At 43.7% G+C, this 26,338-nt stretch overlaps 1 protein-coding gene across 5 annotated transcripts in view; it reads right to left on the minus strand.

Moving 5' to 3' along the window:
* Positions 1-26,338, minus strand: part of VWC2L (von Willebrand factor C domain containing 2 like) — a 108,408-nt gene that overhangs the window by 54,876 nt on the left and 27,194 nt on the right. For 3 of the 5 annotated variants that reach the window (XM_081019447.1, XM_081019446.1, XM_081019448.1), the window contains exon 3: positions 12,601-12,730. The exons of 1 other annotated variant lie outside the window; for it this stretch is intronic. In XM_081019447.1, the coding sequence (XP_080875573.1) occupies positions 12,601-12,730 (130 nt within the window). Of the gene's footprint in view, positions 1-12,600; positions 12,731-15,128; positions 15,240-26,338 lie in introns of those variants that run through there. One more of the 5 variants, XM_081019449.1, reaches the window with a different exon arrangement.

Below are 26,338 nucleotides of genomic sequence, written 5' to 3' on the forward strand. Positions count from 1 at the left end.
CTCTTTAGAGAGGAAACTTTGATAAAGTTTGCTGAAGCTTAGGGCATGGAGAGTGCCTTCAAATGCTGGGTCACACACTCCAGAAAGAGGGAGCAGCAGCTGCAGGATTATTGCAAGAATGAGATGGGAGATGCTCCATTTGGGAAACATCACTTAATCCAAGACTCTTAATACGGAAGTGAGTCTGTGGGGAGTCTATGGATTGGCTTACCACAAAACATGAGGAATCGCCACATTAGTTTACAATTAGGATGGCATGAAATGTCTGCCCAGGTGGACATACCTGTCCATGCACAAAGCTATTTGCCATATAACCAGAGAGTACTGAGTCTTCCCCAAGCTTCTACTTCCTCACTCTCAATTATGCTAACATTCACAAAGCCCGAGGCAAAATATTAAAGACACAGAGAGCAATTAGGCAGCCAACCCACATTAAACTACAAATAGACACTCTAATGACAAATTAGGAGTGGCAGTGCATGAGTGTGCTCTATGTGCTTGTCATCATCACACTTGGAACTTTCCAAAAAGGTCTTTCTGAAGGTTATATAACTTCTTACAAAGAATCAAGGAGTAAAAGTATCCTTTAAGGGAGGTGGTGGTGAAGAAGACCAACCATGAATACACATACTATTGATATGCCCGAGTTGCAGAAAGATTGGCCCATGGATCTGTGGTGCTTTGCAAGTATATCCCTGTGAAATAATGAGAAGGAGATGTGCTCACAATTAAGGGGCAAGTCAGAATCTCCCATCTTCTTCCAGTTTGGGAAAATTCAGCTTGGGGTGAGTTTTTACAGCCTGGCCAGCAGACAGACATAGACCCAGGTTAGATGGGGGGGCAGCATCCTATTCATGATATTCGATTGAGCAAGCAATTACCAGGATTACTATCCATCTGAAGCAGGACAAGTGTGCACCCAGAGGAGGATGGATCAGGAGATAAGCAGCAGGGCCAAGCAAGGTGAATTATTTAGAGCAGAACATACAGCAGCTGCAATGCAAATGTCAATTTCCAACTTTGAATGCCACAGAGTGACAGCTGGCCTAACCTAGGAAGTAGATATATGGCCAACCCACTAGCTGGATGAATGGACTGGAGGTCAGTTGGAACTTGACACTTCCGTGGTATTATTGTGAAGTGAAATCTTTTAACCTTGAAGTTCCCTCAAGGCAGTGCTTAAGCACCAGAGAATTTTCTTGATTTAATTTTGGGGCACACTCTATCAAGCTGAAGGAAGAACACCCAAGAGCTTGCCTTGGGATGCCATAGATAATATTCATAGGTGAAGCAACATGCAAAGTAGCCTCAGCCCCAGGACAGTCATATTATTAGAAAGATGGGAGAATACGGCTACTCCTACTCAGTGTTAGGTGAGCAAGATATCACTTCTCCCCACCCCCCTTATCCCAACATGTCCTATCTCTGCCCAGTTCTGTAACACACAACGGCTTCAGCACCCCTACTGAAGGTCACAAGACCCAGTCACTTGAGTGATCCACCCGTCCACGTCAGGCCACACCACCTCTCTGAGGAGGTCTTAGGTCACTTAGATCACTCTGGTCGCATCCTGAGGATTTCTGTGCCAGATATGGGCAGCTCGTTTGTGTCTTAAATGTTGATTTTAAATTAATTCAGTAATGAGCAGGAAGTTTATATTTGTTAAGTAAATTAAGAAAGAAGCTTTGGTAAACTATAGAAATGCCATGCATGGGAATAAATGATTATTTACTGTTATTTCTGCCAATGCCCTAAAAGCAGAGGTCATATAAATATTTGTTGCCTATTAAAATAAATGTACATAACAACCACACCTGACCTTTTGCTCCTTGCACAAGCAATGCTCTGGCAGATATCAGCAAGAATCTCAAGTGAGCCTTGGAAGGCAGATACAGGAACAGTATTTTCAAAGTCCGTATCAAGTTTGAAAATTTACAACTTTAATTATAGAGTCAATGAGAGATTGCCTATGGAACATCTTTCTTCTGTCTGATATTTCATCATGATTCTCTCCACTAGTCTTTGCATCAAGTGATTAATGCAGTGGCCAGGAAGTTTTTCACTGTCAGTGTGTTTTGGTTTTATCTATATTGTAGTGTGATGGCAACAAGCTGAAATTTGCTAAGACCTAAGACTGAAACTACACAAATGGTAGCCCACCCTCATTCCTCACTAACACACTGGCTCCCACTGAAGTTACTGGGGATGTAGCAGAATCTGGGGCACACCCACTCAACCTGCCTAAAGGGTGATAAGTGATGTTGATAGCTGCATAGGTGGTCAGGGTGAAGGAGGGGGAAAAGAAGGAGGCAGTTTTATGTTACCTCCTTCCCCGTCCCCACTGCAGGGGGGAAATGGCAAGAACAAAAGCCAGTTGTTGTTGATGATGATGGCATACCCTCCAACATTTCTCTGATGAAAATAGGGACGTCCCATTCCATAATGATAATTTTACTATTTATACCCCACACAGCTTACTGTGTTACCCCAGACACTCTGGGCAGCTTCCAACATATTTAAAAACATAATAAAACATTAAACATTAAAAAAACTTCCCCATATAGGATTGCCTTCAGAGGCTCGGGGGGTCGTATAATTCCATACTCTCCAACATTTCTCCAATGAAAATAGGGATATCCTAAGGAAAAGTGGGACATTTGGGATCAAATCAGAAACTGGGACGGCTTCTCTGGATCAGGGACATCCCTGGAAAACAGGGACCCTTGGAGGGTCTGTTGTGGTAGTGGGGGAACAATGAGCACACGGCAGCAGACGTTAAGTCACACTTATGGCATTAGTTGCCTATTGGAAGCAATGGAGTGGGACTTATTCACTTAATTACACATTAATTACAATGAACCTTGGTCAAAACAGAGGCTTCAGTGAGGTGCTAAACCTTTTCCTGGGCTTGACACTCCAGACTTTATGCGGTGGCTCACACAATGTGTTGGTCCTCCTTACCAGATAAAACTGCTACAGTACATATGAAAAATAGCATGTCAAAGGGAAGGTGCTAGCTTTTTTATTGCCCTGATATGTTAGTTTTCTACCTAGAGGGTGGGAGAGCCAGAGAATGCTCAAACACCGTCCACTTGCCCTCCCCCCAGTCTTCAAGAACCCTTATTTCAACCCACCCACTCACCAGTTGGGCTCCTAACCTTCTCCCTGTTGCTACCCACCTACCTTGCTTCAAAAACTCTGGTGGGAGTAAAGGAATTAAAAGAAAGGGGGGGGGGGTTCCACTCCACACCCACTTCTTATGTGGCTCCTGAAGTCCTGCAACACCAGTAACTAATGTAGTGACTAGAAAACGTAGCTATTCTAGAGCGCCTGATCCCCCCAGGATGTCTTATGGACATTGGTAATTCTTGGAAAACTGACACTTATCATAGCTGTGCTTCAGGAACTAGAGGAAGAAGGCCTGGGAATATTCTAAGATAGGATAGAGGTCTATTACAATAATGATGGTAAGTTGCATTATCATAAGCGGCCATGATTGATAGAGCAACAGATATTTTGAGGATCATAGATATGTACTTACTTATCTGTACTATATGAGTATATTATGCATGTTCTCTAGGTTGTCTTCATTAAAATTTGTAAAAATAAAAAATGAGAGGAAGGAAAAAAGAGACTCACTCACTGCCAGAGCAGCAAGAGCAGCCAGTTACACTAGTGGGTGGCAGGGGTTTGGGGGTAGGGAAGTGTTTGGGTGGTTACTGGGGGGGGGCACATAACTGGACACATGACTTAGAACAGAAATAGTTAATTTACCAGCTCAAGTTATGATTCACACTGGAGGATTGTTGTGGTGGTGGTGGTGGGGTTTTTTTAATTAAAAAAATCTGCACATATTTGTCACCTGGTTGAGAACTAGATGTAACTTTTGATGGGTTCTGCCCAACTCCTGGAACCCTGCACAGTAATCTCACTGGAATTTAAGTAATCTAACTGAACGCATAGTTACAGGCAATTTGGCAGTGCTCGTTATTCACAGCAGTGTATCCCCCCCCAAAAAAAAACCTGTTTCTGTTCTTGTTATGACTAAGTCAGGGATCTGCAGAAAGAACCAATCCACAAGATCAGAATTTCTGCTTACGTCGAGCTATTCTGTCATTCAAATCTAATGGCAAAATGCTCCTTTTGTAACATTTCTCCTCTGCTGATTTAAGCAGCATGGAGAGAGAAAAACAAAACAACTCCCCCCCCCATATAATCTGCAACTATCTCTATTTACATGTACATTTACATGTCTGTGAGCTCTGATATCATACCCTCTAACATTTCTCTGGTGAAAATAGGAATGTCCTATTCTATCATTATTAATTTATTTAGATCCCACACATCTTACTGGGTTGTCCCAGTCACTCTGGACGTCTTCCAACATATATATAAACACAATAAAATATGACACACTAAAAAACCTCCCTATACAGGGCTGCCTTCAGATGTCCTCTAAATATCGTTTAGTTCCTTATATCCTTGGCTTGGGGATCACATAACTCCCACATTTCTCTGATGAAAATAGGGACATCTTAAGGAAAAGTTGGACATTCCAGGATTATAGCTTCTGTAAATCCGGGACAGTCTCTGAAAAATAGAGACTCTTGGAGGGTCTGTGATATATAAGCTATGACTTGTAGTCAGAGTTACACAAATGCCAGTGAGCTCAGTGGTGTTTGGGCTGCCAAGGAGCCCCTTCCCTTTGGAGTGCAGCCTATGCTGGGCAAAGGAAAATGGAAGAGAACACTTGGAACAATCTCACAGTGCCAGACTGCACTCAGGAGGATTAAAGGCACCATAAAGATCAATCTCTCAATTATTCCAAAGAAAGACTTCTAAAAAACATACATTCCACTGATATAAAACTACAGCTCCATGATGCAGTTCAACAGGACAGAGCTTGAGCACAGTTTTTCCCATGCAAAGGGGGATAAATAATAGGGATTACATTGCTTTGCAAGACAACACTGTGAGAGATCCCTGTGTTTTGGTCTGCTGAGGCCAGGAGTAATCGAGACTCTTACATGTGCCTCCAGGCTATGTGTCAGTGGAGACTAACCCTTCAGGGTGAATGGGGCACTGACCCACCACCACCAACTTACCCCCCCTTGCTTTCCTTCTTACAGCAATTCAGTCCAGGGGGTGGCACTGCCTACCAGCTTCCTCTTCCCACACCTCGGTGCTGCGCTTGTACAACTCAGCATGGAGGTGGGTGGGGACAGACCTACCCTGGTTGGTTCTGCCTGTCATTGACTCTGGCGCCACCTGCTGTTGGGCTCCCTGACTTCTGCCCTACAAGTCCAAAAGACAGACCCTCCAAAGGTCCCTATTTTCTAAGGGCGTCCCTGATTTACAGAAGCCATCCTGGTTTCTGATTTGATCCCGGAATGTCCCACTTTTCCTTAGGATGTCCCTCTTTTCATCGGAGAAACACTGGAGGATATGGTATATACAGTATATTTTAGAACAGAATAAATAAACTGAAGGTTTTTCTGTATTTATTTACCCTGCAATAGTAAATAAACTACTCTAGCATCTGTAGCAGACCATGTTAATAAAGTGACCAATATCAGACTCCTTATAAATAATAGAATATTTAATGGATTGCTTAATCTCAAAATGGATTTGGTTTGATCTATGGAATATCTCAGCTGAAACATCCAGCAACATTTACTATAGATTATGGGGGTAGTGAGTGCATTGGAAGTGAGTGCACTATTTCACGTGTTCAAACTTTCTGAAATGGCACTGGCACACACACACACACACACACACACACACACACACACACCAATCTCTAACGAAGATGAAAACAGCAGCAAAAAGGGGCCAGACATTTATGAGGGAGTCTTAGGAGAAGATAGGGGCAGTCCCTGGGGAATGGACACTGTGAGTATGTAATCCCTGGGCACAAGCTAAGTGGTACATTCCTACAATCTGACAACTGCTTCAAATCCCATGTGCTGGTAACTTCTGGCTGATCAGATGGCTGCGAATTGACTAACCTTTCAGTTGGTTACATCTGTTAAGAGGACATTTTTAGCAACTTCAACACAGCTTGTGTTCACCTCCTCCACCCCGACCCCGCACCTTAAGGCAAGCGTTTGAAATATTTCCTCATTTCAGGAAAAGATAAGTATTGGACCAAGCTGGCAAAGTATCTTTCGGAATCTTACTGCCCCCTGCCCTGTTCCCTCTTAACATTATAGGACAATAGATCAGCGATGAGGGACAGGAGAGCTCCTAGGTGCCTCCAACTCTAGGAATGGAAGAGACATTTTAATGGCACCACTTCATAGTTACAAATAAAATTAAATTAAATGAAGAGCTGAAGATGCAGTGAGCAGTCCTGTTCACATAAATCTGGTGAAGCCAGACACGCAGAGCCAAGCAATGGGTCCTTTTTTTGTAGCCCAGCTCTATAATATCAATGCTGAATTGAGCCGCTGATTCTCCCTGACTACTAAATAACCCTTGTGATGTGCCTCTTTCTTGCTGGTGATGAATAAGCAGGGCCTATATTAAATGAAAATGTGCCAAGGTAATCCAAATTGCATGAACTCTTATTTTGGCATGATTTATTCTGTGCTTGCTAGTTACAGGGAAGAGCAAGCAGCTATACAAGGCTGCTGGAATCCCCAGTGGCTTTGGAAACTTCAGCAGGCAGTGCCCACATGGCTGCGCATATTTGCAGCTGTTTGAACTTAAAAAAATAAGGAAGTTGAAACACAAGCTCAGTGGCATATTCTGCCCTTTTTCTGTGTTCCCATAGAACAGGGGCACTCCCACAGCCATGTATATAATCAATAGCACTGCTGATTTATGCTGGAAGGAAAACACTGGCAAAACAGTGCTGCTTGCTGCTGCTGCTGTTTGGATTCAGATTCTGGCAGTGCTATGACTCTACAGGGCATAAGCATTGAATGAGGTCTTGTTGCACTGGATTTGTCACCCTCCTGCTTGATCTTTGGATCTCCAGAGCTTACAGGCCTGCTCACAGCAGTGCAGTGGGGGAAGGGATGATTCTTCAGGTGGTCGTTCCTCTTGCACCACAGTGCAGTGGGCAGGGAGAGATCTTTCTTGGTAAGTTTAAGTGCAGCCTGTGGGAGTCAGGGCCATCACAGATTGTGGCAGTTGTGAGCTTGATTTTAACAGAAGGAGGCAAATTTTAGACCATGTAAAAGAGGGAGTTAACAACACTTGACAGACTTTTGTTTCAAAAAGTCACGATGAGTAGGAATAACAACTTGGGGCAATGATTTTGTATTCTATCAGTGCCGGGAAACTTAAAATTAAGTGACCTTTCCTCTTAAGACAGAAATGTTGCACATCACCTGGAGCCATCGTCCTTAACATTTGCAGTGACAAATTAGACGATGAGACTGGAAAGGAGGCGCATATCTCTCTGCTCTCAGATTTTAGCCTTTCCGCAGAGTCTGCCTACTAGATGTACAACTCGATTAAGTGGCTCTGTGCAGCCAGCATGGCAAGTGGAACTGCCACTGACATTCTGCAAAGCACAAAATGGCCATTCAGCTTCATTTGGGGAAATCCTGAGAGATCCTGGGGCTAATTCACAGAACCACTTGAATGTGGGAGTGACACACAAATTAGCATGAGAGCCCATCTAGGACAGTCAGGGATGGCCCTACCATTAGGCAAAGTGAGGCAGCTGCCTCAGACATCTGATTTTTGGTATCGGGAAAGGGCAGGGCTCCAACACTGCTAGTTTATGTTTTCTTTTTTGGGGTGCTCTGGCAAGTCTTCCCTCTTAAAGCACAAGCAGTTCTGACAGCAGCACTGTTGGGATCTTTGGAGCAATCAGAACTATTCTTGTGGTTTCAGAATGCACTACAAATTTCAGCTGCTATCTGCAGGAAGCAACTGGGGGAAGAGTAGGAGGAGGAGCCTCTTTCATAGCTTGAACACTCCAGCTGTGTAAGAGTTGCCAGGAGGCTGCAGCTCTGCCTCCAAATCCAGTGGCTTTCCTAGCAGCTGTGCACGAGTGCCTCTGTTTCCCCTTGCCTTGTGGAGGAGGCTCTCCAGAGATCTTTATCCCATGTGCCAATCTACTGGTGGGGCTTCCCAAATGGGGAGGACGAGAGGGGGAAAGGAGGTGGCAGCTTGTTCCCAACGCTGAATTTTCTGTATGGGTGTGGTTGTGTCTGTGATTGTGTGTTATGTTATGTGTGTGGTTATGTTAAAGTTTGTGTGTGTGTTGAGAGTGTGCCCGTGTCTATCTTTGGAACTGTGTTAAATGTAAATGTGTGATCATTGGTTCAGGAAGTGTGAGTTAGGTAGGTTTGCATTAAAATGAAAAACTGAACTAATTTCTTCCTAATCCCTACTCACAAGAGGCAGCTACAAAAAAAGAAGTAAGAATGGCTTTACATTTGTTTTCCTTCGCAGAGCCAAATACCAATTCCTTCCCACGTATCCTGGTTTAGATGGTGTCATTAGTAAAAGTTCCGCCATCACTTGATTGTTGCAGTTGTCACATGAGAAAAATAGAGTGTAAATTAGGTACCAACTCATGAAAGATGGCAAGACTGGAGGGGAGAAGATGTTTGCTTTTTCCTTTTCCTTTTCCATTTTAAAAATGTGAATCTTCAGGTCAGGAATGCTAGACTCAACAGCTTTCTGCATTAACCTTACTGCTGCACAGCTTTCTGCTCTTGGCCATTTATAATTAAGAAAGGCATAAAAATCAATCTCAGTGTATTGAGAGGAAATTATTGGCCACTTAACGGCCACAACAGTTTTGCAAGCAGGCATGCAGGCATGCTAAACTGCTTAGTGCAGAAAGCACAGCAAAATGCTGAAGGGCTCTTTCCTTGCCACAAAATGACGGTTGTTAACATTAGATTCGTAAGGAACAATCTTTCTAATGGGAATTTGCATCAAACATTGCTCCTGGGATATTTTTTGATACTATAATAGAGAATGAAAATGACATCGTCAGGACTCGGTCACAACCACATTATTAACTCAGACCTGTCATGAATATATTATCTGTGCCAACCCTCAGCTCTGCAGGTAATAACAAAGAGATTGTCTCTGAGCATATCTAGAGTGTGTTTTCCTCCCCTTTGAACAGCCAGCAACACATACTGGAGATAAAGAAGCAGGGCTTCAGAGTTGTGAGCTCCAGGCAGCAGGTAAAGGCAAAAGATAAAGGTACCCCTGCCCATACGGGCCAGTCTTGACAGACTCTAGGGTTGTGCGCTCATCTCACTCTAGAGGCCGGGAGCCAGCGCTGTCCGCAGACACTTCCGGGTCACGTGGCCAGCGTGACGAAGCTGCTCTGGCGAACTGGCACCAGAGCAGCACACGGAACGCCGTTTACCTTCCTGCTATAAAGCGGTACCTATTTATCTACTTGCACTTAAGGGTCTTTCGAACTGCTAGGTGGGCAGGAGCTGAGACCGAACGATGGGAGCTCACCCCGCCGCGGGGATTCGAACCGCCGACCATGCGATCGGCAAGTCCTAGGCGCTGAGGTTTTACCCACAGCGCCACCCGCCACCAGGCAGCAGGTATGAGATGCCAAAAGCTCTCTCCTTAGCAAGAGGCGCTGACACATGGACTAGGATTTCGAATGGTGTGTTGACGGGGTCACCAGATAAACAGCTAACCTGTAGCATCCCAGATGCTGCAGAACTCAAATCTCTATCAGCCCCAGCCACCATGGCCATAGGTCAGTCAACACTGCTCTTCTGAAATAACTAGAACTAAGCCCTAACAGTCTTTGAAGGTTTGCTTGAAGATGTGCTATTTTTGAGATGAATTTGTAAGTCAGCTGTTGACTGGTCCTTTGCAATTCCATCTATTTTACATCCAAGCACTGAACACGTGTGAAGGAAGTGCACAAAAGCACCAGGGGTGTCTGAAAGACCATATTCCCTCATAAGAACCTCATAAGAACCTGCCTGGACTCTGAGATCTTGTGAGAAAGGCCCTTCTCTCAGTTCCTCCGCCCTTACAGGTGTGCTTGGTGGGGACGTGGAACAGGGCCTTCTCAGTGGCTGCTCCCAGACTTTAGAACACTTCCTTATAGAAGCTAGACTGGCTCCCTCCTTGCTGTCCTTCCACCAGCAGAAAGGGAAAACTTTCTATTCCAACAGGCCTTTGGGAACTAATTGTTTTTGAGGAAAAGGCTGGTGCTGTGATGTTTTTATTGTTGTCTGTTTCTAAAGGATCTTTTTATAATATTTTAATTCTATTCATGTTTAATTACATTTTAATTATTTAGTTTTTAATGTTTTTAGTTTGTTCTTTTTTTATCTGTGTAAGCTGCCTCAAGTCCCAGACTGATAAATAGTTGGGATATAAATAAATATAATGATATTCATTATTATAGATATCATCATAGCTATTAAAAGCTGGCATACTTACTTTCCCTCCCACTGGGATTGCCGGGTGTGTGTGTGTGTGTGTGTGTGTGTGTGTGTGTGCAAGGGAGAACTGTCTGGAAAAACAGTCTTCCCTCCTGCTCCACCCTCCTGGCACAAGAGCCCACATTTCCTCAGGCTTAAGGCCCAGGCCACAGACAGCCCCCACAAGACAGCAAGCAGCCTGTAGCTCCTCCTGTCTTCCCCATAACATTGAGCAAAGGCCCTGTTCAGTCTACGTATGTGTTAAGGTGTCCTGATATGAACAGTGTCAAAGCTATTTCCCACAGCTGCTCCCTCCAGATACGTGAACCTTATTCTGATGAATATTCTGTGGCAAAATTCAAAACCATCTGTAGGAGGAGGCTGCAGAGAGGATCCACATTGGGCAAAAGATGCCAGCATTGCAGGGGGCTGGACTAGGTGACCCTGGTGGTTCCTTCCAACTCTACAATTCTACGATCTACAACCAGAGAGCGAATGGTGGGACATTCCACTTCTGCAAGTCCATAACGCAGAGGCTAGGAAGATCCTTGATTCATCAAGGGCCTTCAAATATAGCGTTATGTCATCCTCAATAGATCCCAGTAATGTTCATTTACTTCTAAGTAATTCATACTGAAATAAAGGAATAAGCAGGGTTCAGAAGCAGGGTTTTGAATGTGATGTTTTACAGCTCAATTACAGGATATTTACTTAGCACAGATGGAGTGGGATTTTGTGGTGAGCCATGGCCAAAAGAACGGAACAGGAGAAAGTCTGCTGCCATGCCTGAGGATGGGAGGGCAGCACTCTGCCTTCCAGGCTTCAAAGCACAAATAGCAGCTCCACTTTAAGACTGCATGGAACAGCCACCCCAGCGTGGCAAACAGCAGCAGCAAAGCCACCCCCCGTCCCCTCGACTCTTCCATGATGCAGGGACAGGCAAAAGGTGCCACACAATTGATAGAATAGAAGCCCCCGCTTACTGGATGACTTTAAGCCTCAGAGGCATCATTGAAGCTCCTTTCCTTGGCTTGAATATCAATCTTGAGAATGCCTAATGTTTGCCTTTCTTTCCCCCACCCTTCCGCCAATGCCTGGCACTTTGTACTGTCATGCCAGTTTCCCCAGCGTATCTGATGGACTTCAGGGAGGAGAGGGTAGGGAGCGACTGGAACCCTGTTATGCTCTAGGTAACGTCCCTGAGGTGTGAGAAGGGCCAGCTGGGGGTCATAACTGGGCTGTGAATGAACCAAGCTCTCTTGCAGACTCCAGTTATGAACTGAACCAGTATTGTCACCCAGCATTCTTCTCAGACTATACTGAAGATGGTTCTAATCATACAGAGCAGTAAAAGTAAGCTTCTGGTCCTCATGTTTGCTAAGGCATGCAAGAAAATGTTCAAGCTGTCTCAGCTACAGTTTGAGGCTTAATCACCATATTCCAGGAGTCTAGCCGTTACTGTACTTGCCTTACCCAGTTCCTTGCTGCTTGCCATAATCTCCTACTCCTGCCACTCTTCCATGCATCCTCTGCCCCGGGGCAGAAGTAAAAGCATAATGCCATGTGGCAGCTTGACCTCTGTATAGCTGTAAAGTGGAGCATGTGTTAACACTGGCATCAGGATTTATTATCCCAGCAGCCATGAATCAGATTGCTCTTAGCCAGGGCTGGATTTAGGTTTGATGAGGCCTTCAGCTCCTGAAGGCAATGGGGCCTTTTATATGACCAGCTGTCCTTTGTCAACAACAGATTGTCACTGTTTTTTGTGTTTATGCTATATGGTAAGTTATGGACCATTTGCACATGTTGCCCTGCAACCAGTCCATGCAGAATGTAGGCACCCTATATATAGAAATGAGCAAACCAGTGATATTTTAGGGAGCAGGCTAGCAGGCGGGGCCCATGACTTGCATCATAGGAGCCTATACAACACAAAACACTGTTGCTATATGTAGTTTTTATTTTATTTGGTTTTTATCTTAAATTTTGGAAATGGACATCCAGGTTTTTTCCCCTTAATTTTTTTGGGGCCCCCCCAAGAGAGTGGGGCCCTAAGCTATAGCTTGTTTAGCTTAGATGTAAATCCTGCACTGCTCTTAGCACAAGCTTAGTCCCAGCTTTTTCTAATGAAGTTAAGTTTCTAAGTGATGTACAGAAGGTTTTTTAAAAAAAAAAAAAAAAAGAACACACACACATTCTTTTTTATGTATTGAAAGCTTACCATTTTTGCAGACTGGACAACACTGTTCTGGTTCATAGACTGGGTTGACACATTCAGGAACGGCACAGTCTGCTACAACACAGTGAACTTCATTGCTGGGCTCACAGCGACACCATTCACATGGAGAGGGCTAGGAACAAAGCTCAAATTAGCCCATTTTTCCCCCTTCTAGTAGCTCCATCAGTTAGTATTATTTATATCTCAAGACATAAAACCCACTTAGCTTATTCATTTGACAATATGGCACATGCACATAATGTAACAAAAATGAGCTTTACTTTATTGACAAAGTTCTGACAGTTCATGCTTCCAAGGAGTCAACAAAAGTTCCATAGGAGGGAAGGGTGTGTGGACAAAAATGCCCCTTTTCTTTTCCTTCCACTGCAATACTGACCAGATAAAGGGTTAGGATTTCACCATTGTTGTTTGACACGAAAGCCAGCTACTCCAGCCTAAAGGAACACACATATGTCCTGAGGCTAGGAGGACAAATTAACACTGGGCAAAGCCACGCCATATACCCAATGCACAATAAGCCTGGGTACTGTAGCTCCCCCCCCCCCCAAGCTAGAGTTCCCAGCACCCATAAGAAACCACAGCTTCAATGCTTCTTTGGGGGAAGTCATGTGCTTTAAATGTGTGTTGGAAGTGCTTTAAATCTATGATGTGGATCTGGCCAATACTGAGGAAAGGCTGGAGCAGAACTTCCAGTTACATTTCCCATAGTTTTCATACCGGCATTTTAGACCTGAGCTAAAATTGCAGAAGGACCACAAGTGCTGTTGCCGCCTGCTGAATGTGGCCCAATTCTACTTTGCAATGGGCAGCTGTGAGCTGCCTGCCATTTTAAATTCCCTGCAGTGCTATATTGGATCATTGCTGGAAATTCCAAGTGGCCAGTCCAATGGTCTCGATCTGCTGCAGAGTGCAGTGAGTGCACTGCTGCTACCCACTGCCAGTGAGCCCATGAGCATGGGCCCTGACCTTGGTGGTCAGATAAGTTGTCAGATAACAAAGCAGGTAGCACTTTGCCAGGGGCCACCTCAGACCTGGAGCTGGCCTGGCTAAAACAAAATTCCCTGCCTCGTTTTCATTGTTGTACAGAAGCTCCCCTGTTTTCAGTGGAGTGCTGACTACGCACTTCAGAGTCTATTTTTCATCCAGGTTCTGACACTAGAAGCATGGGCATAGCCAGGATTTTTGTTGAGGGGCAGGATTTTGTTGGGGGGGGGGGCAGAACCTCAGATTTGTTTTGATTTTTATTGATTTGTGGGGACAGCTGTCCCCCTGCCCCCCCTTGGCTACACCCATGACTAGTAGGCTGGTTTTTAAGACTTCAGAGAACTATGCACTCCCTGATCAAGTCAGCAGGGAGACTGGCTTAGCTGTTAAACAAAAAGTTCTTTCTCATTGAATATGCAAATTCTCATATGAGAACTAAAACTCACAAAAAATTCCCTCAGCTCTACATGTCAAACGCTTGGTTATTCATAGAAATATCTAGAAATATCTAGAAATTAGATCTGTAATAAAAACCACCTTATTTGCTGGTGCCAGAGTTTCCCAGACATGTAACGTCCAGTGGTGTCCAAACTTTTTTCAAAGAGTGCCAGATTTGATGAAGTGAAGGGCTGTGGGGGCCGACCAAAATTGTTGAGCTTTTTTTTATATATAATTGAAATTGTTGAGGGTTTTTTTAGGATTTTACCCCAGGAAATAAATTGCCACAGGGGGCAGATTAAACCGACTGGTGGACTTTGGACATACAAGATGAAAATGTGTGATTCAGTTTGAAAGGCCCTCTGCCTGGACTCTTCTCCAGCCTCCAAACCCTTCCATTGATTATGTGCAGATACAACTCGTCTCATCTAAATTCTCCTGGCTGCCTCTGTTGCTTTGCAGGAAGATAAGGCACCTGAACTGTACTCCAAATCCAGTAACCCAAACGGGTATAGGGTGTAGTAATGCCTCCCGGGGGGGGGGGGAGTGCACACGCCAAGGCGCACGTGCACAAGTGTGTACGCTGGGGGACGGGGCAGGAGGAGCCCGCCCCTCCAGCCCATCCCTCACCGCCACCGTGCAGTACTGGCACACCTGAGAAGCTCACTTGGAAACGCAGGAGAAGCAAGCCCTCCCTCTAGCCAGCCCTGTTTCTTTGGTGGGCCTCACTCACCTCCCGGGAGACAGAAACACGGGGCTCCAGTGGGGCACCCTCAATGGATGGAAGCACTTTGCACATATTTCTACATGCTCATCCTGTTTCATGGTCTATTGACCATCGATGGCAATGTACCAAGAGCTTGTTTTCACAATCTCTACCTCAGGATAGTTATCTAAGGATCCCACTCTGCCTGATGCACTTTACAGAAGTAATAGCTCTACTGTTTTTTGAAACTTGCATTTTTCTAGAATATGTATGGGAGGGGATGGGAGGGGATGTAATATGTATGGGAGGGGATGCTTCAGATCCATACTCAGCTATGAAATCCCTTGAGTGACCTGGATTCTAATATCTCGGTCTAACCTACCTCACAAGGTTGTTCGGAGGGTGTTCTGATCTATCTAATATTGCACAGTTTTTACTGGGACAGGTCAGTCTGGAAATGACATTGTTCTTGCAGCTGACTGCACTCTTGCATCTAGACCAAGGATGTAGATGCACCACAGTCAATGTCTACCTAAAATCACTTTAAAATCACTTTAAACATTAACACTTACTTACAAAAGTATTGTAAACAGGTTAATACATTGGTAGGATTTTAAGAACACTTGTAAATTTAGAAATAGTGTAGGAAATTTGAGGTAGAAAAATAATTTGGAGTAGAAAGCATGTGCAATTGAAAAGGAAATTTAAGGAACCAGGGAGAGGGGGAGGAAAGTCACAGGATCTGGAGATTTGATATTGCTTTTATGTATATTTTTCTTTGTTTGTGATTGTTGTGTTTGTTGTTGTTTGTTTTTTATTTTTGTTATCTTTGTTGAAAATCTAATAAAAATATTATTAAAAAAAACAAAAACATTAACACTGGTGCCATGAACACAGTTTAAATTAAACTGGACAAATGAAGAAGGGGTGAATATATATATTATGGCTTTACAGTTTTTGAATGGTGTTGCTTTCTCTGCTTCATGAATTGCAAAACAATGCTATGTCTTGCAGACATAAAGCTCTTTGCAGTTCATCTCAGAGATGCTCCATATGTCTGGAATCAAACAATCTGTTCCTAAGAAATTCATGTCTGCCCTGAAATGAGCTAATTAAAGCTTCGCCTCCTTTGTCTCAGTGTCTACAGTCTCTAATCCTTATCACCATTCTGCTTCCTTGTGACTCTGGCAAATTAGATAAAAATCAGTAGTCCTTAAGCAAAAGGAGGAATCTGTGGGAGGTGGATCACCCTGTCTAATTATCATTCTGATTCCATGTTCCCTTTGATTTTTGCCATAGAAAATTATCACATACAAACACACACATACCCACACTTTAGTGACCAAGACCCAGGGATGCTTTCAGCTAGTTTCTGTGATATAACAGAGACCTTCCTTTATTAGCACATCCTGTGGGATTTCTTTTTCACCAGAATATTACACTCGTTTCAGAGATTTCAAGAAATGTCTTGCAAGTTTCCAGTGGTGCTACAAGCTAGCTGCATATTCTGGGGATGGAAGAGCATCAAATAGATGTGGAAAATGCCCCCGAATGACTTTGCTCTGAGTAAATGAGACATGACAGATGTATCTTTTTTTGCTTCTGTGGTGTTAGTGTTACCTGAAAATGACACCAGAGAGAAATAGGATATTGTATGACACGGAAAGCAACTGTCGGGATGAAAGAAAATCACACCACTGTATAGCATAAGGAATTGTTCAAATCTTTGGAGAAGGAGCATTTTTGGAACCAGTTCTGGACCTTTTCTCTCCATTTATTTTCCACACCATCAAATCTTGAGCTGTTTTCTTGTGCCGTGCAACCAAACAAATCTCCCCCCGCCCCGTTCCAAACACATACGATTTTCTCACTCTAGAAAGTTTTTCCATCATCCATTTCCAATATCATTGCTTAAAATTATGAAGCCTTTGCACAAGAATCAATACATGCCCTTATCACTCTACTCCCAGGCCTCAAGAAAAAGAAAGATGTCCCTCTCAAAGGCTTTCATAGGTCCTAGGCAGAAGTTAAAGACGTTCAGCACCTTATAAGAGATAACAATTGTCCAAGTGTACTTAATGGGGCACACCTGGATCTCACTCACAAGTAGTCATAGCAGCTAATAGCTGCCAGTTGGATGGAAAAGGCTGAGAGGTGATGCTTTTTTTCCAAGAAAAATAGGTGTAACACCATGAAGTTGTTACAGTAAGTAACAACTCGGGGCAGCCCTGAAGAGATGCCACACAGAGAACAAAATGCTAGGCTGTGGGAGTGTCTCCTCCACAGACTTGAAGCAGCCCCGCTGCAGTCAGGAACCTAAATTGTGTGACATGTCACATATGCAACAGCCTTTACTGTACTGTAGCTTCTCTTGGGGAGTTCTTGGCCTTAATCCACAGTTCCTTTAAAGAGTCATCTTGGACTCAGTTACATTAGTAAAAAACCCCACAACCTCTTTTATATGCATTATAACACTGTGACACCAGATGGTGCTGTGGAGTCCTGTCTTTCATCAATGTGATTTCCCTTTATGAGGTTTACAACGCATTTTAACTAAAATGCTTCTTTGATGTGTCTAGATCCAGCCCTTGCCTTTGCTCAGCTAAGAACTCTGTATCATGGATACTTTGCGCCAATTCCTTGCCATCATTTTCTGTGTGCTCAGCTGAGGTGCGAGTTTGGATGAAAGTTACCTCAGAACCAGTGTCCCTTAATCCCATCGCACCCCTCCTCCCTCCCTCTCAAAGCCTCCATATGGCCCCTGCAAGGAGGGAGCCAGACCTGCAAGACCTTGGCTGGTCTCTCAGGCTGGCTGTCATCAAGGTCTGTGGGCAGGTTTTGACTCTTTAACCAACTTAACATTTTTAGTTGAAGGTGTGTTTCTAGTCTTCTCCAATTTTGGAAAATAAGTCCTTTCAAAACTAATCAGAAAGGGTTCTATATCATTATGCCTCTGGTATCTGGGAATTTCCCCCTGTTCCCCTGAGAGAACTTGCCCACTTCTCTGTGGTGCAAACAACTCTGCCCTAAGCTGTATCTCCTGCATTTTAAAGTTAAACATTTCTTTTTCATGCTCCCTTTTTGTTTCCTTTTCTTCTACCTGAATTCTAGCTAATTTTTCTCTTTCCTCCACCTTGATCTTTTCGCTTGATCTGTTTGACTTCTAGCCATCTCCAGTTCCATTTTCATCATTTCTAACTCCTGACTGGAACGCAACACGGTCTTCCTTTCTAACTTACAAGGCTCCTTCCTCTAGCTATAGAAAGCGTATTTTTATGTGTATTTTAAGATGCCCCCATGTAAAATATGACCCCTATTTTTTTGAACCCCAGATTAAGAAATCAATATTTTAAACATCATACAGAAGAACTTTGATATTTTATTAAATATTCAAAGCACCAGCACCTTGGGCTGTTGGGGGGGGGTACGCACAGACAACAAGCAAAGCAGGCCCCACCAACATATTCCCCAAAGTTGTGGAGCATTCTGGGAGGGACAGTGGCTCCAGCCCCCCTGCAGCCCCCCTGCTACCCTATAGCCACAGGGCTGATCTGCAGCCCCTGCAGGCAGAAATGGTAAGTGAAATGATTGGCAGTTCCGGCAACTTCTTCACGGCAGCCGTGGGAAGGTAAGCAGTGTTTTTTAACCCCTGTGCATTCATACAGAGCGGGTCTGTATGAAAGGAGGTGGTCTTTCAGATAGTTGAGGTCTATGTTATGTTAGCGGTCCTGCGTGGGAGAGGAGTCTTTGCAGTGTAGCCGATAACATGCATAGCACTGCAAAATGCAAGCTGTGTTTCCTACCATACAGACCCACCTTCATGAATCTTAAAAATAAATAATATTTTGTGGGCAAAAGAACTCCTGGCTCCAAAACCACAGGGACACACTCTAGGTCCAAGAACTCCAATTAATCCATATGTATTTTTTATGCTGTAAACCGCCTTGTGATCTCCAGATAAAGGGAGGCATATAAATGTAACTTTTTTTAAAAAACCAGAACTGTTTTAATTACATTTCCACTTCAGATCCGCTGTCCCAGAATGACATGCAATCACAGTGAAGGGTGCGTCATTTATGCAATATTCACTACAATGCAAAGAGGCTTTTGCTGTCCAGAACTTTCTCATTCCCGCAACAACCTTGAAAGGGAGGTCAGAATTATGTCCTCTTTACAAGCGGGAAAATAGGTGAATGGCCCAAGGCCACTCAGTGAATCCATGGCTGTCCACTAAGGAAACCTGTGACTGCCCTGAAGACTGAATCCTGAAGACCGAAGTTCAATTCCTCCTCCAACCACAAAGCTCACTGGCTGAGCCTGGGATAGTCGCTGCCTCTCTTGGGTTTCTGGGAGGATAACATGGCAGGGAGAACTATGCAGCCCCTGCTTGAGTTCCTTGAAAAAGAGTTGAGCTATAAATGTAATCAATAAATCCTCTGTGACATGAACTCCATGAACCAATTAAGAACAGCATGCAGGGAGGAGACTAGAACGAATCCTTCCCCCAACACGTTTATTTTCTATGTGAAGTGTGTGTTGTGGGTGTGTTTCAATTAAGAATTATCCAGCGGGGCAGTCAACCATGCAACCTGAAGTGCTATATCCCAAAAATGCTTTGCTGCTTGACTCTGCATAAACTAGTCTTGACTTCTCATTCGCACATTCGGATCATCAATTAATGCTACAATAAACTAGAAACAAACATATATGTATGAATGAGTGCACACCCTGATACAAAATGTATTTCAATCTATATACATTTAATTGTGGTTTAAAATGTATCAGAGCATGCTTTTTTTGCCAGATGAGTGGCCCTTTAGTCCCATAATCCCTTCTTAATATAGCAACTGGTTTGAGATACATTAACAGAATATATAACAGAACCCCATGGTTCTGTTCAAGTTTCTGCGAATCTCAGATTTAGACCAAATACAACGGGTTTCAAAAACAGGCTCTCAGAGAATAGCTCATACCTTTCAGGAATTTGTCTAGACTGTGTCAGTAAATGCCAAAATCTTTACCATGGTGCACATGACACCCCCCCCATAATAATTTAAGTTTGTTGGGTGCAGATCCTACAAAGTTTTCTGTATTTCTTGTGGTTTACAAAGATAGTAAATATTCCCACCCTGTGCTTTTGGGAGAGCAGCAAGTGAACTGGGAACTTTGATCTTCGTAAGCCTCCATCATGTTTGCCTTTAGCTTTTTCTTCTCTGCGCCAAAGAGATCTCATATTTTAGGCTCAGCCTATGAGGAGAGCATACTCTATTCCTATTCATTTGTATTTTTCCTTCTAGGAAAAAACGTCCAGTTGAATTATACCACTTTTTAGGTCGGACAACTAGTGCATGCAGTATGTCAAAGAGACTCATGACATACTTAATGGTCTCATGATATTTTCCATATTATGCCTTAATTGCACTAATTGTACAGTTGCATTTGTTTCCTAATTATACTTCATCTGCCATTTGACAGCTGCAGCATATTGCAGTTCTTTCTCTTTCCTAAACCTTCTGCTCAAATCTGTGCTGTTTGCTATGACAGGACATCCGCAGCAGATCACTTTGTTAGTAACCACTGGATTAGGCTCACAAATCTCTCCTGAAGACAGGCTTTAGAGATAGGCTAAAGAAATGCTTTATCTTGAAGATAAAGTTCAGTGGAGCTTACTCCCAAGGAAGTCTGTACACGATTGTAGATTGACAAACAATAAGTCCTTCATTTCTATGAATAGGAGAAAGTTACTGGCTGAAGAGCTGAGAAATGGCACAGGAACTGGTGGGGAGGGATATACCTCCATCTCTCTCTCTCTCTCTCTCTCCCACCCCCAATTTTCATGTCAACTCCATCTGTTTTAATTCCCTTTGGACTTCTCGTCCTCAGCTACAGTTCAACTCCAGCTGCCATGGCTGTTTCCTTAACATTCCCAGGCAAATGTCACACATGGGTATGTGCACACTGTGAGGGTGAAAAGGTGTTTTTCATAAATTGTGTATGAATAAAGGTGTTATGTTAGTATTAGGGGTGTTCTTTCCATATGGTTGGTTTTGAGTTCCCCAAGGTATCAAACAACAGCATTGATGTAGGTTTGACACTGTTCCTTCGGTTACAAAACAGATGTTCTGACACACTGTGTTATATTCTTATAGGGATATGAAGGATGCCATTCATATGTAGCAGTTATAGGTGATAAATGACACTTATACACAATACTAATGTTCAGGTATATGTTGAATCTCCTATATGTGATTCACTAAGATGTTTTTAAGTCATAGGAATAGTCTGAGAACCAAATGTGATCTCATTTTATAATTGATGATATATTTAGTATGTTTAACGGGTCTGAATGGAGTTATGAATGGAGATATGTCTGAAGGAATGAATGAGAACCAGATGATTAGTGGCTTTGAAGAATTAAAGATAAAGAACTGAAGAATTAAAGATAAAGAACTGATTGCATTTCAACACATAGGACTACTGAGTTGAAGGCAAAAACAGGATGGACGAAAATGGACTGCAATACAAAGAACCATCATTAAACTATTGAATATTGCGCCAGCTGAACAGGATGGATGAACTAGTGAACCAGTTACTGGATTGTGCAAGACAAGATAAGCAGAATGACAGCATGTCTGGGTGAAATAGAGGACAACCTGTTCTTGAAAGATGATTGAGACATGACTGTTCTTAGAAGACATGTTGAAAGAAACATGCTAGTCATAAAGACAGTACGACAACATGCCAGAAACCAAGGTGTTTTCAACTATAACTATTCATATCTATTTGAGGAATCAGCATGACGACAGCTAGTCCAACCCCTGCAATACAAGACAATGTAGCTATATGGGGACCTGAGACTATATAATGGCTGGGAAACCCAGGTAGCATCACATGCTGTCCTACCTGCAGGAGGATGCTGTCCAGAGACTCATAAAAGAACCTGATCAATTCTTTTAGTGGGTCCGACCATCTGGTAGGTATGAAAGGAATGAATGAATGGAGTGATGAATGAATGAATGAATGAGTCCTTATTGCTTGTTAATCAATAAAGGTTTGTAATCTGAAGGGAATTGTGTCATTTTGGCTTTCTTGAAAATGCTCTGATAAAGGTAAAAAGAGACTAAACTCTGTTTTTCATGACACACACCAGCCAACACTGCCATGTTTCAGGAATGACTGGTATCAGGGCTTGAAGGTGTCTCAGTTATAGAACAGCAAGACCCCTTGGAATCATTCTGCATGTTTGCACTGAGTGAAGCTCAGCTGGACTAATACACACCACCAAACATATCAATAAGAAAGAACTATAATGTACTTTTAACACTCAGAAGTGCTACAGAAATGTCCTGCATCATATTTATGCTTGTGGCAGGGAAGTGAACTGAGCATGCTCAGGAAGCAAGCAAGAGAGATGAACAAGAGATGAATGCAGTCTAGGGCAGTGGCGTAGCGTGGGTTGTCAGCACCCGGGGCAAGGCAAGTAATTTGCGCCCCCTAACCCATGGATTTGCGCCCCCTAACCCGTGGATTTGCGCCCCCTAACCCTAACCCCCAGATGTTGCGGCCGGCCCCCCCTGCACCCCCCACGCTACGCCACTGGTCTAGGGGCAGCTCATTTGTTGTTGTTGTTGTATATTTACTGCCAGGGAAGGGGGCAGACACCTGTGGGGTTTTGTGCCTCAGGTGCCAATGTACTTTGACCAGCCTTGGGTACTCTGTGGTACACTTGTGGTGAGGGTACCACTGGATGCTTTGCCTCAGGCAGCAAAATGTCTTGGGCCAGCCCTGATGCTGCCCTTCTTCCTGCAGTTCCTTAGTTGGATAAGCAGGGAAGGGAATTGGGTGGTTGTCCAGGACACTACATGGACACACACACACAGAGAGAAAAACACTTTATAAATTCCCAAATCACTTGCTGCTCTCCCAGTGACACAGGAGCTGGCAACATCTTTAGGCTGAGGGCCACGTGCTAGTGGTGGGTTCGGTGTAGGAATTTTGGGGGGTATTTTATAATATAGAGCCCTGGGAGTGGCCCCCAGATGTGACTCTGACAGTAGGCTGCATTAACGCCACACAAAAGCCAGAGGTTTCTACATACCCACCCCATGCCTCACTAGGCAAGCAAGAGGCATTACCACAGTTTAAGAACGTTCCAGCCAGTCAAGCAAAAGCACCCAAGGAGGGCATGGAGCAAGGAGAGAGAGAGTCCTGTGACAGAAGGTGGTCTTGGGACTCTTCCCAGCACCAGGTAGAGAGCCTTGAAGGGCACATTCCTCTCCCAGGCCTGAGGTTCTGCATGGCTGTGATAGTCTCCACACCTTTACCCTTCCCTTTCCAGCCCATGGATAAAGAGCCACTGGCAACCTTTCTCTAGTCACCAAGAAATAACAAAATTTCCCACTATAGGCACTTTCTTCTGGATCTCTTAATTGGTCTGTTATTGTACGTTGGCCTCTGTTATCGTACGTTTCTGCTCCCAAACGCTGAAAACCCAGAAGTAAATGCTCCGGTTTTCGAACGTTTTTCAGAACCTGAAAGTCCAACACGGCTTGAGTGCAAGAAGCTCTTAAGCCAATCAGAAGCTGTGCCTCGGTTGCTGAATGTTTCAGAAGTCAAACGGTCTTCAGGAACGGATTACGTTTGACAACCAAGGTTTGACTGTATTATGTTTTTCTATATGTTGGAAGCTGCCCAGAGTTGCTGGGGCAACCCAATCACATGGCTGGGGTATCACCACCACCACCACCACCATTGGATAGGATGTCCCTATTTTCATCAGAGAAATGTTGGAGGGTATGGTTCGCACGTCTGCAGTGTGTGCGTGCTGTGGAAGGCGAGAGGGCTCAGTGGCTTTTTGCTCTTCAAAATACGGCAACCCTAGGAAAAGCTGTATCTCTTGAGCCATCCCTGGTTCTACACATGGCGTGAGGGCCTGCTCTCTTGCACCTGGTTGTGCCCAGTCACTTGTTTATTCTAGAATTTGTCAGCAGTGGATCCACAGAGAACATCTTTAGCAAGACCCCTATGCAGAATCCTGCTGGGCCAATTCTGAAAGAGGGTTCCAGCTGAAATTCTGCTTGATGTCAGTCTCAGGTTTGACCTGAACTTCCAGGGTTTTTAAGTTTCCTTCTCCTGGTCTTTATGAGAAAGTGCAATAACTCAAAAGTGAAGCACTTGGTTCATGTGTTTCAGATTGCGTATTTGTGGGAGATTTCCTGTTTTCTACTTGTTTTGCTCTTCTCTTTGAAAGCTGAAAGCAAAATGCATGGGTGTATATGCTCCATTTTTTTGTTTATTTGCTTGTTTTTCTTTGCTAAGGAAAATCTTAATAAACTGTTCCTAAAAACAAGAACAAGAAAAAAGAGTGAAACAGTTGACTATCACATTATTATTTTTAAAAAGATCATGTCCATCCTCCTGATTGATTTCCACTGCAGGGTTCTTGCTTTCTTGGCCATGTCATTTTGAAATATATTTATTTAATACATTTACTTACCATTAATGGAACACTCATATAAAGCCGATGTGTGAGTCTGTAGCGTAAGCGTGGCAATATTGGTGGGAGCAGTTATTTTGTCTCCTTCCTCTTTCTTCTGCCTTCCTTCACATGCCACACTGATTGGGAGCATACGATCTGATCCATTTCGAGGATGGGTTTTCATTTTTATCAGGTTGTTGATTCTTTCTGCATCTCTTCCCAAGTCAGCCAAAGTTGTCTTAATGCACCAGATTCTACTTGACACACTTCAGCTGGCTGCCGGCAGACAGGAGCTGACATAGCAGATTCCATTTGCTGAGGTGACTATGGATTGATCTCCCCCAGAGACTTCTCACCTTATGTGCCAATAAACCAATGAACACGTTAACCTGATACTTGCTGGATAGGAGGGTTGTAGAGAGATGGTGTGACTTCTTGTACTTCTTCAAACAGCAATGCGTCCAATATAGACTCACCCCTTCTGTCGCCTGATCTCTGCTTTAACTGAGCCTCCACCATCCTTCTTCCGAAATATCCTCCCTCTCTTTCCTCTCCCTGGAGAGGCTTTTCTTGACACCTACTTCAGACTTCCTTTCTTATTAAAACATTCTCCCAGGTTTTAACCATCAAGGTCTCCTGTATCATTGGTTTTAGCTCTCCTAGGTGGTTTTAGCCGTTTTATATGCTAATCAATTAATTTGCTGGAGGATGACAATTGTCTATTCTTTTATGGTGCATTTGGTTTTAATGTTGATTTGTTTTAATTTCTTGTATTGTGTTCCCATTTTGCGGATAGCAGCCTGCATCCCGAAGCCTGGGGCGCGCTGAGTAGTGCGCCCCGGGCTTCAGGTAGATATCCGCAAGCCTGGGGAGCCCGGCGGGAGTTCCCGCCGGGTTCCCTAGGCTTGAGGATAGCAGCCTGCTCTGGGGGCTGGGGTTGGGGGAAGCTCAGGCTTCCCCCGCCCCAGCCCTGTGCCTGAGGGGGGGGGGGGGAAATAAAATTGTTTTTCTTTATTCCCACCCCCCAAAACTAGGTGCGCCCTATGGGCCGGTATGCCCTGTAGGGCGAAAAATACAGCACTTTATGGTGATAAATAAATATAAAACCTTTACTTTATTTTATAGATCTTGCACATTTTAATTATGTATCCAGGCATAGTACAAATGCCTAGTGTTTCTATACTGCCAGTGGAGAATCATAGACTCAAAAGCCCCCCCCCCATACCAGTGCACTGACGGTGCAAGAGACCCACTCCTATTGCATCCCTGATAGGTGGCCATCCGGTCTTTGCTTTTAAACCTCCAGAGAAGGAGAGTCTATCAAGTAAGATCATCTAAGACTGATCTTTTCCACTGCTGAATACCTCACACCTCCAGGAAGTTATTCCTCAGGTTTAGTTGAGACCCTGTTTCTTGTAATTTAAACCCAGACCCAGAACTATCTTCTGGAGCGACCAGAAACACATCAATGTGACAGCCCTTCAAATATTTAAAAATGATGGCCATATCACTTTCCCTTATTTAGATTAAAGACACTCAACTCATTCAGCTTTTCTTCATAGGACTTGACATATTCCATTTTGCTGATGTCCTTCTTAAACCACGTTGCCCAGAACGGGATTCAAGTTTTCCAGATGAGAACCGACTGAAGCAGCATTACTTCATTCTGAACAACTGGGTGATGGGTTCTATTCATGCTTTTTATTTCAATTGTTTTCTCTTTTATCATATTGCCATGAGCTTTTATTCTTTTAAGATACATTCTTGCCACCTGACACCATGAAGTGGAAAGAAATGGCTTTATCCACTATTAGAAACTTTTGAGATTTTGAAGAAAGGACTCCAAAGGGTGCCATAATGTGCTGAATCATGTGCTATTAACCACATATTTATGAAAAAGCCCTGTACAATATTATAAAAACAACCTGCACAAAACAATGAAAACAGCAGACAAGGAACAGGGAATGTGGATACAATCCAGGGGCAGATCTGGTTCCAATTGCTGGGCCAGCTGGGGTAGGGCAGCTAAAAGCAAGCAGACACTTCCTATTGGCTCTGCTACCTCTAGTTTCCGGCAGGTTCTACAGTTACCCAAAGCCCAGGATCTCTTAGAA

Source organism: Podarcis pityusensis (assembly GCF_964106645.2).
Source record: "Podarcis pityusensis genome assembly, chromosome: 1".
Lineage (NCBI taxonomy): Eukaryota > Metazoa > Chordata > Lepidosauria > Squamata > Lacertidae > Podarcis > Podarcis pityusensis.